Genomic DNA, 19,733 nt, shown 5'->3' on the forward strand with positions numbered 1-19,733 from the left:
TATGTATCTGAAAAGCTTGAAAATATTCAGAATTTGAAATGATACGATTAAATTCGAAAGTTTTAGTAGTTGTATATATTCCTACGAAATCAGGTCAATCCAGAGGAAGTCTCGTTCAACCAGACGCTCGGCTGTCTCCGTAAATTTCCGACGAGCAGGGTTTACGGAGACAGCCGAGCGTTCTGGTTGAACAAGACTAATAGAGGCACAGAGCGCTTCCCGGGTAATGGAATTCGGCAAAATTCGGCTGATTCCGTAACGTTAACCTACATAAAAATCGGCCGAAAGATAAAATATTCGTATTTATAAAAATGGTTAATAATTGAAATACAATGAGTAATTTCGGCAAAAAAAAATTACTGTGTATAGCGTTGATTTTTAGAATGACAATAGTTTTGGAACTATTTTCATTCGACACATATTTGTACGCCCCACGCTTTATTTTCCCGCCAAGCTTCGAAGACAAGACGACATTCTCAGACTCAGATTTGTCAACGTATCGTTCGAGGTTTCTCAACGGAAAGGTTTGTGTTTTATGTTTGTTTTAAATGCATATGAAACTGATTGTCTTAAAGTTATTTCGTTATATTTCTTACATGAAAAGTGAAGTTTGTAACAGTCAACAATTAAGCCTTTCTAAAGACACAGTCGCCACTGTTATTGTAATATACCATTTAGCTACAGCTACAGGCATAAGAACTAAAATAAAGAGTTATATTTTAGATATAATATTGTGCTGTTGACGAGGAAATCTTTATATTGATTGAGGCTTCGCATACGAGTGATAGTCTAGAGTGTGTATTCTAATGCTTGAAGTGATGATATGTGAATTGCTTTGTTTTTCTCGTGGTGATTATAGAGTTTCATTGGGGTAGATAATCCAGAAATTCAGTCATGGAAAACCTGTTTTAAATCATAAGCAGATATTTATGTTTACCAGTTTTTACAAGTGTATTCATTATTTAGAATTTGGGTGTACTTAAATTATCCACATTTCACTTGTCATAGAAAATGGTAAAATAGAAATGCACAAATGTATATCTTGGACATTTGATAATAAATGAACTGCAAGTGTTGTATGTCAGGGAGATGAACTTTCAAGAAATGAACAATCAAGAGATGAATGAACAAGAAATATGAACATTGACACAAGAAATATGCTCTTACCATGCTCAAGATAAATCTCAATTGAAGGCAAAGTAGTTTTGAATTAATATCTTGTGCAAGAAAAGTAACAAAGTGTGGTTATTAACATGTTTTAGGAACTGAGGTGTTGAAAGTGACTATATATTAATCTTAATGGATGTATAGAGACGTGATAATTAATGTCGGGATATTCTCTATTGAGATCTGATTTTCATTAACTTGCACTGACTGATGGTTGATTCCTGTAGATTAATAAAGTGCAGCATATTTATGAGTTCAGAAGACCATTAATTTATTTCAAAATTATCTTTGTTTGATCAAGATTATTTATTCAAGTTAAAGTTATACTCCTGTGAAAAGAACTGAGGGGTTCACATTGCACTGATATTTCCCCTTAACATTGCACTGATATTTCCCCTTAAGATATATAACAGTTGGGGTTGTATAAAACAAAAATTCAGATAACTGCTGTTAACTTGGACATAAAGAATATGCATGGAAAGGCAATATTAATATTTTCCTTGTCGTGTGACTTTGTGACTGCTGTGGAATAGTTTGTGGACCTCTGGTTGTTAAACCAATTCAAAGTCGAAAAATAGCTTAGCTTAAGAAAAAAAAATTCATGTTGTGTTAAGAAATAGTTGACAGAAATTCGAATTTAAATAAGTGTTAGAGAAATAATTAGAAATGAAAAGAAGTTGTAACTTTTCAGATTCAGATAATGAAAGCCTACCAAAAAGGTCAAACTTAGAAGCTGTTCAATATTCCGAATTAGGATTAACAGATGTTCAAGAACATGGTGTAGAAAGATATGAAGTTGTTGAGTCATCAAATACTTCGCTTGCTCATAATGTCATTTTTGAAAGAAGTGTTTTTGGCAGTTTTCACCAGGGTTCTGATAATTTTTCAGAGACAAGTAGGGGCCGGCAATGTGTTGCAAATGCATTGATAAGCATTCTGTACAGAGTTGTAAGTAAAAACACAGTTTTCTTTTGGGATAAAGAAGTAATTGATTACCTTTTAGTTGAAGGAGATTCTCTTTATAGGCAAGTGAGGAAATACTGTTCACATTCATATTTGAATCCCGAGGACATTCCTCGAAAAGTGTGTTTTTATTCATGCCTAACAAATTGCTCCATTTCAACAACATTTGCGGGAGATATCGTAAACACATCTTCAAATGAATTTCCCTTTGTTTCATTGGAAACAGCATTAAATCTCTGTTTGAATGAAGCACCTCATGCTTGTATATTTCTTTGTAAGGGCGTTGCTTTAGCAATTCATTATTCTGATACTTTTTTCCACGTTTTCGACTCCCATGCTAGAAACATGCAAGGACAAACTGATAGTGATGGAAATGCTGCCATTTTTACTGTCAAATCGTTACAGGAGTTGCAAAATCTTTTGAGATTTTGGTTTTGGAATAAGAATTCAACACAGTTTGAAGTTTACAAATTCAAGGTGCATATATTGAAGGACAAAAAAGCATTCAAGAGAAATGGCCCGATAGTATGTTTGCCTCATAAAAAACTCACCCGTTCAAACAAACTTGTTTGTAACACTTGTGGTACAACAGATATTCTGTCACAAGTCAATGATCATTGTGTATCCACAGAAAGTTTGTCAGAAGTTAATGATTGCAGTAGTTCAGCAGAAATTTTGCTCCAAGTTAACGATTATAGTGCATCCATTGGTATCTCATCTCAACCTAATGGTTGTGGTAGTTCAACAGAAATTTCATCAGAAATTAGTGGTCCTGGTCAACCAGTGGAACAATCAATAATTGTTGATTTCCATAAATCTGTACAAGAAGGACCTATTCATGTATGCCAATGCTGTAAACAAACTTGGTTCAAAGAAAGTGTTTCGAAGGCTGTAAACATACCTGATGGCATCCTTCAGCAGTGCCAGGTAAGGAAAGCTGATATAGTTTGTCGTACATGTAAATTGTATTTAAAAACTAATAGAATACCCCCATGTTCAGTTGCTAATGGTATGGCTTTTCCATCAAAACCGAAGGAACTTGAACTGACTGAACTTGAAGAACGACTTGTTTCTCCAAGAATTCCATTTATGCAGCTCAGAGAAAAACCTAGAGGAGGACAGTTAAGCATTAATGGAAATGTTGTTAATGTCCCAGCAGATGTCACTTCAACAGTTAAAAAATTGCCCAGGATGATGTCAGAAAATGAAACTATTGCATTAAATTTCAAGCGCAGCTTAAGCTTCAAGCATTCTGTGGCCAGTGAAAGAATAAGGCCAAACAAAGTCTTTGTTGCAGCAAAGTGGCTAGTTGAAAATAGTGCTTTGTATAAAAGTGAAGGAATTGAGGTAAATCAGAGTTGGGTTCATTCATTGAATACTGAGGAAAGCAATATTACAGAAACAAGCTCTCTAGGAAATATTGATTTAAGCACAAGTGTTAATAATTCGGCAGGAGAGTCAAGTCTTCGAAAAAGTCAAAATGAGATAGATTCATGGACTGAAGACCCTGATCTTGATGACAGGCCCAGTGGAAATACTGATACCGTTTTGCAGAGTGTTGATTTTCGTGAGTTTAATGAAGTGTTGAATGTTGCACCTGGTGAACACAACAATCCTTTAAGTATGTTTCAGGATATTTTCTCTGAGTTTCTGGCATTTCCTACTATATATTGTGGAGAAGCTAGGCCAGACAACAAGTCTCGTAAAGTACCTTTGCATTACAGTACCATCTGCAAATGTGAATTGAGGAATGTTGACAGAAGATGTGCAAAGTGCATTCCAAATATCTTTTACAAAGCAAAGAAATTACAAATAAAACAAATCCAAGACAAAGTCTCGCTAGCAATTAGAAAATGTAAACTGCAAGGGAAGAAATTCACAGTAGCAGAGGTGTTGGATTCCATTACGGTAGACAAAATGGTTCATTTAAATGAAGGATATCATGTGCTGCGCAACCTTCGAGGTTCCCCGCCTTATTGGGAAAAAGCAAAAAAAGATGTTTTTGCTATGATGAGACAGTTGGGCATTCCCACTTGGTTCTGCTCTTTTTCGGCTGCAGAAACGAAATGGATTCCTCTCTTAAAAACACTGGGCAAACTCATTGACAATGTGACATATACAGAAGATGACATAAATAACCTTTCTTGGGATGAAAAATGTAGGCTTATAAAGTCAGACCCAGTAACTTGTTCAAGGTACTTTGATTACAGGTTCCAGAGATTTCTTCATGGAGTTTTCTTGCACAAAACACATCCTGTTGGGGAAGATGTTGACTATTTTTTTCGTGTGGAATTCCAACAACGTGGCTCTCCTCATGTTCATATGCTCTTGTGGGTGAAGAATGCACCAAATGTATCTTCTGATTCTTACGAAAAAAATTCGCAGTTTGTTGATAGATATGTCTCTTGTTCAAAAAGTGGTGCAGATCCAGTTTTGGTTAATTACCAGACTCACAGGCATGCCAAGACGTGTATGAAAAAAAAACAAACCTATTTGTCGCTTCAATTTCCCAATTCCTCCTATGCCTAAAACCGTTACCTTGTCCCCTTTAGAAGATGAAGCTGTATTGCCAGAAGCAAAAGCAAATTACCAAAAGGTTTGCATGCTACTTAATTCAGATGAAATCAAAAATACTGATATGGACTTCAAAGAATTTTTATCAAAATTAGAAATGGACTTTGAGACATATACATTGGCCATTAGATCATCACTGACACAAAGTAAACTTTTTTTAAAGAGACAGCCGTATGAAATTAGAATCAATTCTTATAATTGTACCTTGTTGAAAAGTTGGCTTGCAAATATGGATATACAGTTTATCCTAGACCCATATGCATGTGCAACATATATTGTTTCCTATATCTCTAAGGGTCAGCGAGGGATGTCAAACTTGTTGAATAAAGCATGTGAGGAAGCTCGAAGAGAGGATTCAGACATAAGGCAGCAAGTAAGGCACATAGGGAATCAGTTTTTGTCCCATGTGAAAATTGGAGCTCAAGAGGCAGCTTATCTTGTGTTACAAATGCCTTTTCGCAGAACTTCCAGGTCTTTTGTATTCATCAACACAAGTCCTCCAGATGAACGAGTCATAATGTTAAAGCCTAAACATGTACTGTAAGACATGAAGGAAGACAGCACTGACATTGAATCAAGCAACATTGTGAAACTCTATCAACAGCGACCAAAAAGTATTGAAAAGTTGTGTCTAGCAGACTTTGTATCTAAATTTTCTGTAAGATACAAAAAAAGGGAATCAAATCCTAATTTGATAAGTACAGATGATCTGCCAGAAACAGAATATATAGAAGATACATCAGATGATGTTGAGGATGATTCTGTGGACTTTGAATTACAAAAAAGTTACATGTTTAGAAATGGAACAGAAATAGTTCAAAGGAAAAAACAATGTATTTTAAGATGGGTGCACTTTGATGTAGAAACAGAACCTGAAAAATTTTACAGAGAACTACTGATGTTGTTCACACACTGGAGGAATGAAGTTAAGGACTTGAAAGGAAACTGTCTGTCTTTTGAAACTATGTATTTAAACAAAAAAGATGAAATAGATAGCAAAAGGGGAGAATATGAACCAAGTCGTGTTGTTGTAAACACTATAGAGGAGGCAATCCTGATGGGCAGTTCATTGGAAAATGAGTGTCTTGATTTTGTTGCACCTGAAAATGAGCATAATGAGCTTATTGACAGAGATAACGGTGATAGGCTTTGTCAAAAGTATGGGTGCTTCAACCCTGATCAAAGTATGCCAAATTATGATATAGGGATAGACCTTGGCATAGCAAGAAAGCAGCTTGAAAATGTACAAATCACTCAGTGGGGAGAAATAAATGATGATGATTACAGACAATTATTGAGAAATTTGAACAAGCAACAAAAAGAGTTTTTATACCATATTTTGCATTGGGTGAAAACAAAACCAGATCCACTCTATGTGTTTTTGACAGGAGGTGCAGGTGTGGGGAAAAGTGTTGTGACAAGGGCTCTCTACCAATGTTTACTGAAATATTTTTCTCATCAATTACAAAACTCACCAGATAACTTGCATGTCTTACTTTGTGCACCAACAGGAAAGGCTGCTCACAACATAAATGGTGCAACCATACACTCATCATTTTGCTTACCAGTTGGGCAAGGTTTCAAATATAAGCCCTTAGACATGCAGCAGTTGAACATTCTTAGGTCTAAATACATGCACCTTAAAGTTATCTTCATTGATGAAATATCAATGGTTGGGCATGGCATGTTTAATTTTATTAATTTAAGATTGCAAGAGATTAAAGGTTGCAAAAAGCTCTTTGGTGGAGTAAGCATTATAGCAGTCGGTGACCTTTTCCAGCTTAAGCCAGTAATGGATGGTTGGATTTTCTCACAACCATGCCAAAACTATGGACCTTTAGCGACAAACTTATGGAGAGACAATTTTCAGATGTTCGAGTTAACAGAAATAATGCGACAAAAAGATGATAAAGAATTTGCTGAGATTTTGAACAGATTGAGAGAAGGAAAGCATACCACAGATGATCTTGCAAAATTAAAAGGTGCTTTGACTACTAATGACAGCAAACTTTCCAACATTCCTCATCTTTTTGCAACAAGGAAGGAAGTCTTTGGTTTTAATGAAAAAATCTTTTCACAGTCCTCATCCGAGATGAAGGTCGTTATTAAAGCTATAGATTGGGTAATTGGGTGTCCTAATGAAGCATTGCATCCAAGGATATTGTGCAAAGTTCCTGATGACAATTCGAAGACAATGGGTCTAGTATCTGATTTGCAATTGGTTATTGATGTGCCTGCAGAAATTACCAACAATGTTAATGTACAAGATGGTGTAACAAATGGATCACCTTGTATTGTTAAGAAATTTGACTATCTTGTTCAGGACTCTGAAAGAGTAAGCATTGTTTGGGTGGACTTTCTTGAGGAATCAACAGGACAAAAAATCCGCACCGAACATTTCAGGCTTTATCATAATGGGATAGAAAGATCTTGGACCCCTATTTTGGAAATAACAAGGATATTCAAAATTCAAATAAATGGAGTATATCAAGTGAAAAGGCGCCAGTTCCCGTTGCAACTTGCTGCGGCCAAAACAATACATAAGTCTCAAGGGTCAACCATGCAGAATGCAGTTATCCATTTTGGAAATCGGAAAATTGATCATATTCATTATGTTGGTCTAAGCAGAGTGACACATATAAGCAATTTACACATACTTAGCTTAAATGAAAGCAAAATCAAAGTATCTACACTAGTGTTGGAAGAAATGGATAGGTTAAGAAGTAAGTCACAAATATCTTTAAGCTTTGAAAGCTTTGATGTCCTGCCTCTATCAGTCACAAAAGTTGTATTTTACAACGTAAGGTCACTTCATCGTCATATGGTAGACCTTAAGAAAGATTTTACTTTGTTATCAGCAGATATTTTAGCTGTGTCAGAAACAAGACTTGGAGAGGCAGATGAAATTGACATGTACTCTTTAACTGGATTTACTACTTATCGCTTTGACTACCCTGGTACAGCACACAGGCCAGCTTATGGTTTAGCAATCTTTGTAAAGCAGTCTATACTGGTTAGAAATGTGTTCAGGAACCTCATTCACAATATTCAGGTTTTGTCGTTAGAGGTAGCTTGTGCTCACAACTGGTTGTCAATAAAGTTTTTGTATGTTCCACCAAAAACTTCAATTTCACATTTAAAGGAACTGTTAAGAAGCATAATAAGCAATGAACATTTTTCTCAGCCAATCCTTATAGCTGGTGATTTCAATTTTGATTCACATGTGTCTAAAGCTCTTGAGTGTTTCATGCTTGAAACATTTAATCTTAGATATTTAGAGACAGGTATAACAACAGACTATAATTCTGTGCTAGACCAAGCTTTTACAAATGTTGGAAATGCTGCTCTTCACTCATGGGGAACTTTGGAGTCCTATTATTCAGATCACAAACCAATATTCATATGTTTCAATTAAACAAGAGATCAAAACTGTTCTTTAGTTAAAAGTGCTTTAAATGATATCTCCATGCTTAAAAAATCCATAGACAATTCTAACAAATTGTTTATTACTTTCATCTGAAACAATATATATTTGACCTACAAACTGCAAATTAAAAAATGCTTTTGTATTCTCTTATTGCAAGACTGAATGTTCAAATATTTACAAAACTTTAGTAATGGTCAATATAAAAAAATCCTTTACATTGTTTCAATTTTAGCTTTTATATGCATTAAAATGTTGCAGTTTTGTTTGAGCAACAACTTTCATTTTAATAGCTTCTTTATTTTAATATGAAGTATTTCAACATTGATAATGCTCTTCTTATTCAAAATAATTGATACTTTTTGTTCCAATAAAATGTACTCTAAATTTGATTGTTTAAAAAAAAAAAGCATTTTGCATTAATACAATTTAACTTTTCAGATGTTCAGCATCAAGAAACTGAAGGCTTCAAAGCCGAAGCCGTATTCCAACCCACTTAAAGTAAAAGTGATTGGGGTCGGTGATAAGTCGACGTACACAACAGCTGATGGTAAAGAAAAACAGCTTGTTCCACTTGGGGTTGCAGATAAAGAGGACTCTATAAAAGTGTCCTTGTATGAAGTTGACAAATTACCATTATTGAAGGCAGGAGAATGCGTGGTTCTATCGAACTACGTATACAGAGCGGACCCTCATCCAACAATAGTGGTCACTGCAGTGACCAGAGTCATGAAAACCTCAGCCTTTGCGGTTCCAGAAGATGTCAAATTAACAGCAAAGGCAATTGCAAATCCTGCCCCAGCCAAAATCATAACGATCCACGATGCCAAAAAGAGCCCTATCAAATCCTTGGTATCGATAAAAGGACGAGTTATTTCGGTTTGTTTCAATACCTCTTCAATTTTAAATTCAATTTCTTAAATTTGTGAATATAAAACCTTTACCTGAATCTTTATCAATACATTGTTCAGAAGATTTTTAACAAGTTTTAAATAATTATGTCATTTCAACAATTTGATATACTATATTTATCAAAATTTTATTTTTTTGACAGGAGGAAATAATTCGAACAGTACAAGTAAGAGGAACAGATGTCCAGGTACGGAATGTAAGGGTAAAGGATGGAACCGAGGAAGTAAAGGTGGCATTATGGCGTGACCAAGTCGATGGGTGCAAAGTTGGAGAATTCTTAGAATTCTCTAATTTGGTGACCAACTCGTACATGGATGAGGTTTCCTTGTCAACAACACAAAGAACAAAAATACAGGTATGTTTTTTTTAAATACCCATGCAAACCATGTTTAAGGGGATGTATTAGAATTACTTTGTCTTTATGTATGTAGACACTAATTTGTCTCCCTATAAACTATTAAATCACAGCATGGATGAGTCTTAAATTATGTATATATTCATGTATGTTGAACATTGCCTAAAGATAAGTGCTTTAAATGATATCTGAAGATAATCACCTGCATTTTTATTAAGATGAAAAACATTCATTAGTTTGTAACTCTTTTCTTACTCTTATTCTCTATATTGTACACTGACCATGAAAAGTAAGGCGGCTTATCCTTGCATTTTTAGCTCACCTGAGCTGAAAGCTCAAGTGAGCTATTCTGATCACTTTTTGTCCGTCGTCCGTCTGTCCGTCCGTCTGTCCGTCTGTCTGTCCGTCTGTAAACTTTTTACATTTTGAACTTCTTCTCTAAAACCGCTTATCCAATTTCAACCAAATTTGGCACAAAGCATCCTTATGGGAGGGCGAATATAAATTGCAGAAATAAAAGTCAGATCTGTATTCAAAGCGGAGAAAACCTTGAAACTGTAAAAAAAAAGGGGGGTGCATTTTAAAAAATCTTCTTCTCAAGAACTACTGATTCCAATTCAACGTTGTTTAGCATAAATTATCCTTATGGGAAGGAAAATATAAATTGCAAAAATTAAGGTCTAATTATGTTTCAAATCTGAGTTATTACGAAAATAATAATAAAGGAAAGGCGTGTTTCAATCAGTTTAATAGCTTCGGATTCGGCATTCGGTAAAATGGGTAGACAAGACTTGGCCTGGGCAAAACAAAAGATTGGCAGTTATTAATCTGCCAATCTCATTACAATTTCAGGATATTTGATGGACCAGTATATTTGTATTTGCTGTAAATATTGCTGCAAAATAATGCGTATTTGGAATTGACGATTGCCGATCTGCCCCGGCTTTTATTTTGCCACGGCCCAGGTTTGCGTACCCATTTTACCAAGTCTCGTATTCCATACATCTAAAACGAGGTTCTTTGTTTAAAGCAGCCATGACATTATACGAAAAAGGGTCGATCTGACTATGATGAATTTGCTTGTTGTGCAACAGTTCGCGAATGAAAGGAGAGTTTTGAAACATGCAAAATGTATTTGTGCCGATTTTGTGAAGTAAATTGAGGCTAAATATTTCAATGCGTTGACAGTTTTCACACATGACGTTGGTGTTAGCTTGTTCTGATTTTCGTTTCGTTTTCATTATTTATGCTTTGTAACCTGGGAACTATCGTCTGTATTTCGTGATTTTTACGTATCAAATTAAACAGAGACTTCGGTAAATCAAACAGTTAACTGTTTACCTGCGCAAATTAAGCAAAATCTGATGTATCAAACAAGAGGCCCAGGGGCCACATCGCTCACCTGAGCAACAATTGCCTTAATTCTGATCAAATTAGCATTACAGTATCAAAATATCTTGACAACTGAGTACAGTGGATCTTGCTAAAATAAATTGAAAATCTGCCAATTTTTATCAACCTCTTATTTTTTGGTAAATACCAAGCCCCTTTTGTTGTTGTACCTGTAAGAAGATTTGTCTCTATTCCTATATACCCCCCCCCCTCCCCCCATTTCATGGCCCCATTTTTCTCTAGGGAATCATGGTTTCATCAGACTTAAATCTGCATAACCTTTGCTTTCACACTAAGTACTGAGTTTTGAACCGAACACTTTCCCAGAATAGTTTTAAAGATTTTCTCTTCATATTCCTATGTAAAAATTCAAACCGCCATCACGGTCCCGCCCTACCACTAGGGACTGTGATTTTGCAAACTTGAATTTACACTACCCGAGGATGCCTCTACACAAGTTTAAACCCTTTCTGGCCAAAAATTCTTTAAAAAGAAGATTTTTAAAGATTTTCTCTATATATTCCTAAGTAAAAATTCATCCCCCATTGTGGCCTCACCCTACCCCTGGACTATTATTTAAACAAACTTGAATCTATACGATCTGGGGATGCTTCCACTCAAATTTGGGCTTTCCTGGCCTAATAATTTTGAGAAGAAGACTTTTAAAGATTTTCTCTATCTATAAAAATTCATCCCCCATTGTGACCCCGCCCTACCCCCAGGGACCATGATTTGAACAAACTTGAATCTACACTTCCTAAGGATGGTTACATGCCAATTTGAGATTTCTTGGCCAAATATTTTTGAGAAGAAGATTTTTAAAAGATTTTCTCAATATATTCCTATGTAAAACTTGATCTCCCAATTGTGGCCCCACCCTACCCCCGGGGATCATGATTTGAACAAACTTGAATCTACACTACCTGAGGATGCTTTCATTTCAATTTGAACTTTTCTGGCCTAATAGTTTTTGAGAAGATTTTTAAAGATTTTCTCTATATATTCTTATGTAAAACATGATCCCCCTATTGTGGCCCCACCCTACCCCCGGGAACCATGATTTGAACAAACTTGAATCTACACTATCTGAGGATGCTTCCACTCAAATTTGAGCTTTCCTGGCCTAATAGTTTTTGAGAAGACTTTGGCTCAGGTGAGCTAAAAAAGGTTAAGTTTACAATGCAATAAGTTGTTAAAGTTGGTTTCTGGAAGAAGAGACTTTGAAAATTTTCTTAATAAATATTGAAATTTTTTTTTAGTTTTTTAATCTTTAGTTTTTAAGATCTGTGTACAAACATAGAATTGTGAGCAAATCTCTGTATCTTGCTTATAATTCGAAGCTTAACACTCAAATATGGTAAGTAAATAGAAATTGTAAACAATTAAAACACAAGAAACATGCACTATAACAAATAAAGAACACAATTTATTTTTTCAAAATGAATCATATATATACATGTACATGTATATACCTACATATTTCCGACAGCGATATCAAACTCTATTTAAACTGAATAAACTCGAGAAAATGCCGAGCATCTCAACAAAACCTATTGCATTAATATTCCATTACGCAAAATATAATGCCGAATTACCGATAGAATGAATTGTATTTCAGTACTTTTTTGATACATCAGATTTTGCTTAATTTGCGCAGGTAAACAGTTAACTGTTTGATTTACCGAAGTCTCTGTTTGATTTGATACGTAAAAATCACGAAATACAGACGATAGTTCCCAGGTTACAAAGCATAAATAATGAAAACGAAACGAAAATCAGAACAAGCTAACACCAACGTCATGTGTGAAAACTGTCAACGCATTGAAATATTTAGCCTCAATTTACTTCACAAAATCGGCACAAATACATTTTGCATGTTTCAAAAATTTCCCTTCATTCGCGAACTGTTGCACAACAAGCAAATTCATCATAGTCAGATCGACCCTTTTTCGTATAATGTCATGGCTGCTTTAAACAAAGAACCTCGTTTTAGATGTATGGAATACGAGTCTTGGTAAAATGGGTACGCAAACCTGGGCCGTGGCAAAATAAAAGCCGGGGCAGATCGGCAATCGTCAATTCCAAATACGCATTATTTTGCAGCAATATTTACAGCAAATACAAATATACTGGTCCATCAAATATCCTGAAATTTTAATGAGATTGGCAGATTAATAACTGCCAATCTTTTGTTTTGCCTAGGCCAAGTCTTGTCTACCCATTTTACCGAATGCCGAATCCGAAGCTATTAAACTGATTGAAACACGCCTTTCCTTTATTATTATTTTCGTAATAACTCAGATTTGAAACATAATTAGACCTTAATTTTTGCAATTTATATTTTCCTTCCCATAAGGATAATTTATGCTAAACAACGTTGAATTGGAATCAGTAGTTCTTGAGAAGAAGATTTTTTAAAATGCACCCCCCTTTTTTTACAGTTTCAAGGTTTTCTCCGCTTTGAATACAGATCTGACTTTTATTTCTGCAATTTATATTCGCCCTCCCATAAGGATGCTTTGTGCCAAATTTGGTTGAAATTGGATAAGCGGTTTTAGAGAAGAAGTTCAAAATGTAAAAAGTTTACAGACGGACAGACAGACGGACGGACGGACAGACGGACGGACGGACGGACGACGGACAAAAAGTGATCAGAATAGCTCACTTGAGCTTTCAGCTCAGGTGAGCTAAAAAGTACTGAAATACAATTCATTCTATCGGTAATTCGGCATTATATTTTGCGTAATGGTATATTAATGCAATAGGTTTTGTTGAGATGCTCGGCATTTTCTCGAGTTTATTCAGTTTAAATAGAGTTTGATATCGCTGTCGGAAATATGTAGGTATATACATGTACATGTATATATATGATTCGTTTCGAAAAAATAAATTGTGTTCTTTATTTGTTATAGTGCATGTTTCTTGTGTTTTATATAATTGTTTACAATTTCTATTTACTAACCATATTTGAGTGTTAAGCTTCAAATTATAAGCAAGATACAGAGATTTGCTCACAATTCTATGTTTGTACACAGATCTTAAAAACTAAAGATTAAAAAACTAAAAAAAATTTCAATATTTATTAAGAAAATTTTCAAAGTCTCTTCTTCCAGAAACCAACTTTAACAACTTATTGCATTGTAAACTTAACCTTTTTTAGCTCACCTGAGCCAAAGTCTTCTCAAAAACTATTAGGCCAGGAAAGCTCAAATTTGAGTGGAAGCATCCTCAGATAGTGTAGATTCAAGTTTGTTCAAATCATGGTTCCCGGGGGTAGGGTGGGGCCACAATAGGGGGATCATGTTTTACATAAGAATATATAGAGAAAATCTTTAAAAATCTTCTCAAAAACTATTAGGCCAGAAAAGTTCAAATTGAAATGAAAGCATCCTCAGGTAGTGTAGATTCAAGTTTGTTCAAATCATGATCCCCGGGGGTAGGGTGGGGCCACAATTGGGAGATCAAGTTTTACATAGGAATATATTGAGAAAATCTTTTAAAAATCTTCTTCTCAAAAATATTTGGCCAAGAAATCTCAAATTGGCATGTAACCATCCTTAGGAAGTGTAGATTCAAGTTTGTTCAAATCATGGTCCCTGGGGGTAGGGCGGGGTCACAATGGGGGATGAATTTTTATAGATAGAGAAAATCTTTAAAATTCTTCTTCTCAAAATTATTAGGCCAGGAAAGCCCAAATTTGAGTGGAAGCATCCCCAGATCGTATAGATTCAAGTTTGTTTAAATAATAGTCCAGGGGTAGGGTGAGGCCACAATGGGGGATGAATTTTTACTTAGGAATATATAGAGAAAATCTTTAAAAATCTTCTTTTTAAAGAATGTTTGGCCAGAAAGGGTTTAAACTTGTGTAGAGGCATCCTCGGGTAGTGTAAATTCAAGTTTGCAAAATCACAGTCCCTAGTGGTAGGGCGGGACCGTGATGGCGGTTTGAATTTTTACATAGGAATATGAAGAGAAAATCTTTAAAACTATTCTGGGAAAGTGTTCGGTTCAAAACTCAGTACTTAGTGTGAAAGCAAAGGTTATGCAGATTTAAGTCTGATGAAACCATGATTCCCTAGAGAAAAATGGGGCCATGAAATGGGGGGAGGGGGGGGGGTATATAGGAATAGAGACAAATCTTCTTACAGGTACAACAACAAAAGGGGCTTGGTATTTACCAAAAAATAAGAGGTTGATAAAAATTGGCAGATTTTCAATTTTTTTTTAGCAAGATCTACTGTACTCAGTTGTCAAGATATTTTGATACTGTAATGCTAATTTGATCAGAATTAAGGCAATTGTTGCTCAGGTGAGCGATGTGGCCCCTGGGCCTCTTGTTTTAAATATCTATTCTAAGTTTACCAAAATTCTAATTTAATATTCAATTAGTTCTAATTTAATATAAAATTTTGTTCACATTAATATTTCTTCTGCTCATTTCTATAACTCAAAATATGTGAACATTTGTGATTTCAAACTGTAATTTTGATGAAATGTATACAATTTCATGTATATACTTTATATGTACATTTTTTTTACTAATTTGAATGAATTTATGATAGAAATGTTATTACATCACTTGAGTCACTCACGTGACCTATTGCAATTGGTGTTCATCTGTTGTTGTCATGATGTGCATCTTGTGTATCACTTGAACTTTTTGCCTTGAAAAGCTGTTACTTTAATGAAAGCCCTCTTTGTTCACCAGACCCATGTACGATGTGTATACATTCCCCAGATACACATGTGTCTGGAGCAGTAGCTTCGTTAGTTTACCTGTGTCATTGTTTGGAATCATTCGTGTGTGAAGGGATATTATGTAATCAAAAAATGAATAATGAACATAGATCTGCCAATGCAAGCGTTTTAAGATATCATATTCATCAGTAAAAAGGCGACGAGAATAGCAAATTTTAAAATCCTTTAAAAAGAAGTCTGACTATAACAAAATAATTACGGATACAGATTTCTAAACCTACAGTACTTACAATAACTAGTTACGTCAAAACATCACACCTATATCAATCATTTTGGCTGAAAAATCTTATTTATTTTGTATAGCTTGTAAGAAAATCTTCCTCTGAAGCCTCGTTATAGCCTAATTCTATTTTCCCTTGATTAGATTTCTCAAAGCAGGTAAAAATAGCCAGTTTGAAGCGGCATAACACCGTTATTTTTGCATCAATTTTTTGCATGAAATTCTTGTAAATAAATTTTATGACATAAGTTTCACTTAGGCTGGGCTGCAGGTACCCATTAACAGTCATTAAAAGAGACCTATAAAAGGTGACTTGAAGAAAACGTCCTGTTTGATTTTTCATAATGAACTTCATATTTTGACTAATTAATGCAAATCTTGAATATTTCATTTTTTTCTTAAATTCTAACCAATTGCTATGTGGTTTGCTTCATTGTTGTCAAAATTTGATACCAACTTCTCTTGACCATCTCCGATGCTCAGCAATGTTTAATAACTCCAAATTATCCGGATTTCTTTTATCCATAGCATAAATCTGAATTTTATACAGACATTTGAATTAGTATTTTAGTGTTAGTATTACCATCAGTCACACCACTACATGCTTTGTGTAGTGGATTCACAAGGAGCTACTTATCAATGAGTTATACCCGCCAGTGCACCAGCACTTTTTTTTCACACTTAGTCTCGTTTATTCCATTAAATCCATCGTAGGCAAATTTGCAATAACTTTGTAAAATGCTTTGATACCATCTAAAAATTTCATTTTATTTCATTTCACTTATAACGTTTAAAAGATGTGTAACACTTTTATGATGAAAAAAATACTTTGAGGCTGGGGATCAAAACCTCAATATTTGTTTCTAAACTTTAAATGACTCAATTATAAAACAATGCAAAATACTTATTAAAAAAATTGGATTGAAGATAATAAATTACAATTGAAAGGTGTACAAAAATGCATTTTAATTAAATTTTATTGTAATATGAACAAAGGATCAAGTACATTACACACAAGACGTAGTGAATTTGTCTCTAGAATTATGAAAGTTTTTAATTTTGTTTAATATTTTTTAACAAAAAATTTTTGAATTTTATTTGCAGCCATGTGATGCTCCCCCATCAATGCTAACAGGAACAGTCATTGCCTATGAAAAATCTGAATTTGGATTTTCCATTATGGTGGAAGACGGAGACACATTTCAGACAGTTGGTATCCCCATAAATATGGTCCGTGACGCTCTCGAATGTGATGAGAATAGTGTTGAAGACACTTTATCCATTAGAATACCATTCAGTGTGGCAGTGGGAACCACAAACGGAATTGTCTCTTCATTTGCTTTAGTGTGAACTTTTTATGCACTGTTGGTGATTGCCATCCTGACCATATTTTGGGTTTTTTGCTTTATGATTATGCTTTTTCATGTATATTCAGTACTTTGCTGTATACTGTTAATTAAGATCTGAACTCAGATAAATGTTATGTTTGAATACTTTTCTGTATTTGGAATGCACGTTGTGCATTTTGAAATGTTGGAGAATTTTATCACTTATTAAAACTGCTTGTTTTTTAAATTTTTGTTGTCACTGGATATATGATAGAGAATATTTTGCCTTTTGACATTCTGTAGTTCATTGCTTATAATTAAGCACTTCATTGTTACAGTCTGTATGACTTATCTGTTTTAAGTCAAGTGCAATATGAACACATCATTCACTGTATGTTCTGACACATTCCCAACAGCGTTTTACTCCTGGTTCATTTATTTTTCAAAATTCAAATGCACATTCTGTTTCTTTTCCATTATTATAATCTACAATTTTGCTGGACAAATTTTTCATCTAAAAAAAATAATTTGCTGCTCTATAATGTAAAACACCATGCATGCATCCACAATTTTGTTTGATGTAAATATTTTAGTGCTTTTATTTTTTTTTCAAATATTGGTAAATAATTCTTGTTTATTTACTCTTCTCTATGAAGTTTCTTTTTATACATTTGTATTTTAATACATTTTGATCAGGTGATCTGTTAATAGGTGCTCTTCAATTTTCAAAGGCTTCATTTTGTATTGGGACACAAACAACAAAAACCTAATGCTTTGTTTAGTATGTACATGTATTAAAATCAAAGCATCACTAAGCCATATGTTAGAGGTCCTCAACATTTACCAATATACACTATTGTCACTATTTTCAGCATTCCTGAAATTTCTGTTATGATTCTCTATTTTCCCAATCATGTTGCTTTAACTGGACATACTTAAACAGATTACTCGTATTTTGCCATGTAATACATGCATTTAAACAAGTTGATAAGTTTTAATTGCAAAAAGTTCTCATTTATGAATATTTGGCTTCTTTATGTAAAAAAAAATATTATTTTGTTTTACATCTGCAGTATATACTAATGTTTTATACATTGATTTTTTTTTATCCAAATACCATACTAGTCATATCAAAATCTGTCCTCTTGGGTGATTTTTAGTTATATAATTTATTGATCTATTGCATTGTTTCAAATGCACTACCAGTATTTTTCTCAACATGTAATATTACATGTTTGCTGGGTTTTTTTTGTATTTTACCTATAAAACTACTGCCCTTTTATTAGTTATCAAGCTTTAAAATTGAACACATTGTATAATGTGAATGATTAAAACAGAAAAAAATTGTTATTGAGGATTTTTATAAGTTCTAGAACAATAAAAAAAATTAGAAATTCCTTTATTTTGAATAAACATAATTCATTTTTTATTAATTTATAAAAAAAAATATTTGATCTTCATTCTGTTTAATACAGATTGATCATAATTCAAATAGTTTCCACTGAATGCCAACTACAGTTTTATCATGATCTTTTAATTTAAGATACATGTAATATTGCTGACTAATTTGTTTATATAACAGCCAATTGTTTCTGTTTTTGTTCTGATATTATATAATTACCAATGTTCAATTATATTCCTGTTCACTTTTGAAAGCTACACAGACTGTTTTTCAGATGGTTTTCGGTCTTCCATACCTTATACCATCTCTGAATAAATTTGGTTTAACTGTTGATGATTGTTGTTCTACATATTTACTGGAATCATATTTAGCATTTCTCTCAAAATACATATTTTTCTCCTCCAAAAAAGTAAAAATCATGAAACCTTTTAATACGCTTCTCCCGATTGGGATGAGCTTAATCTTGATCAGGAATTTTTTATAACTTATGGGTCAATGTCAAAGCAAACTTATTGGAAATTCTTCACATCCTATTGTCCATTATTTCAGCAGGACCCTTTGACAGGGTAACCATTTCAATGTTGTCTAGATATTAATGTACATGTACTAGTCCAAACATACCACTGGTATTAAATTTATGCAAGATCAACTCCCATTAGTACTTTCAGTACTTTGATTACATAATACAACAGTGAATAATATAATAAGAAACATATGAATATTGTCTGATGGTGTGTAGCTGTCAAAACACCAAGTACGGTTATCATCTGTTGTTTTTATAAGGGTGCTTTTGTTTTTTTCAATGAGTATAAATTTGAACAAAATTTGCCAATGATATTTATAGTATGTTCAACTTGTGAAGAGGCAAGACAGGTCAAATTACCTTCTTTGCACAGACTAATGGCAGTGCTATCCCCTCCAATATACGTAGATCCGTATCAACAAGCCGTGGCGGCCTCTTGGATATCTTGGATGGTTATTTTATTATAGATGCAGTCCACAATGAATTCTGGAAAAAGTTCTCTGTTTGTGTTTTGAGAAAGTTTCCACACTTTTGAACACTCAAATGACCATTTACAGATACCTCGCATCGCTTTCACTGGCACTAGAATTTGCTTTTAGGATTGTCTTAATCTTTTCTACGAATCCAGGGAAATGTGGTGGAATATGATTTAATAGTTTGCCTAGCAGACTGAGGAAACTTTGACAAAATGTTGCACTGACAACCAGCAGAATGT

General features: G+C 34.0%; 1 protein-coding gene across 1 annotated transcript; it reads left to right on the forward strand.

Moving 5' to 3' along the window:
- The first annotated feature begins 345 nt into the window (after positions 1–345).
- On the forward strand, positions 346–18,749 carry LOC105324247 (uncharacterized). The gene is made up of 4 exons (XM_066079461.1): positions 346–524; positions 8,570–9,007; positions 9,183–9,395; positions 16,870–18,749. Exons 1-4 carry the CDS (start codon positions 384–386, stop codon positions 17,113–17,115), a joined length of 1,038 nt encoding a protein of 345 aa, XP_065935533.1. The 5' UTR covers positions 346–383; the 3' UTR covers positions 17,116–18,749.
- The last annotated feature ends 984 nt before the right edge of the window (positions 18,750–19,733 follow it).

The sequence above is a fragment of the Magallana gigas genome, chromosome 1 (genome assembly GCF_963853765.1).
Source record: "Magallana gigas chromosome 1, xbMagGiga1.1, whole genome shotgun sequence".
Lineage (NCBI taxonomy): Eukaryota > Metazoa > Mollusca > Bivalvia > Ostreida > Ostreidae > Magallana > Magallana gigas.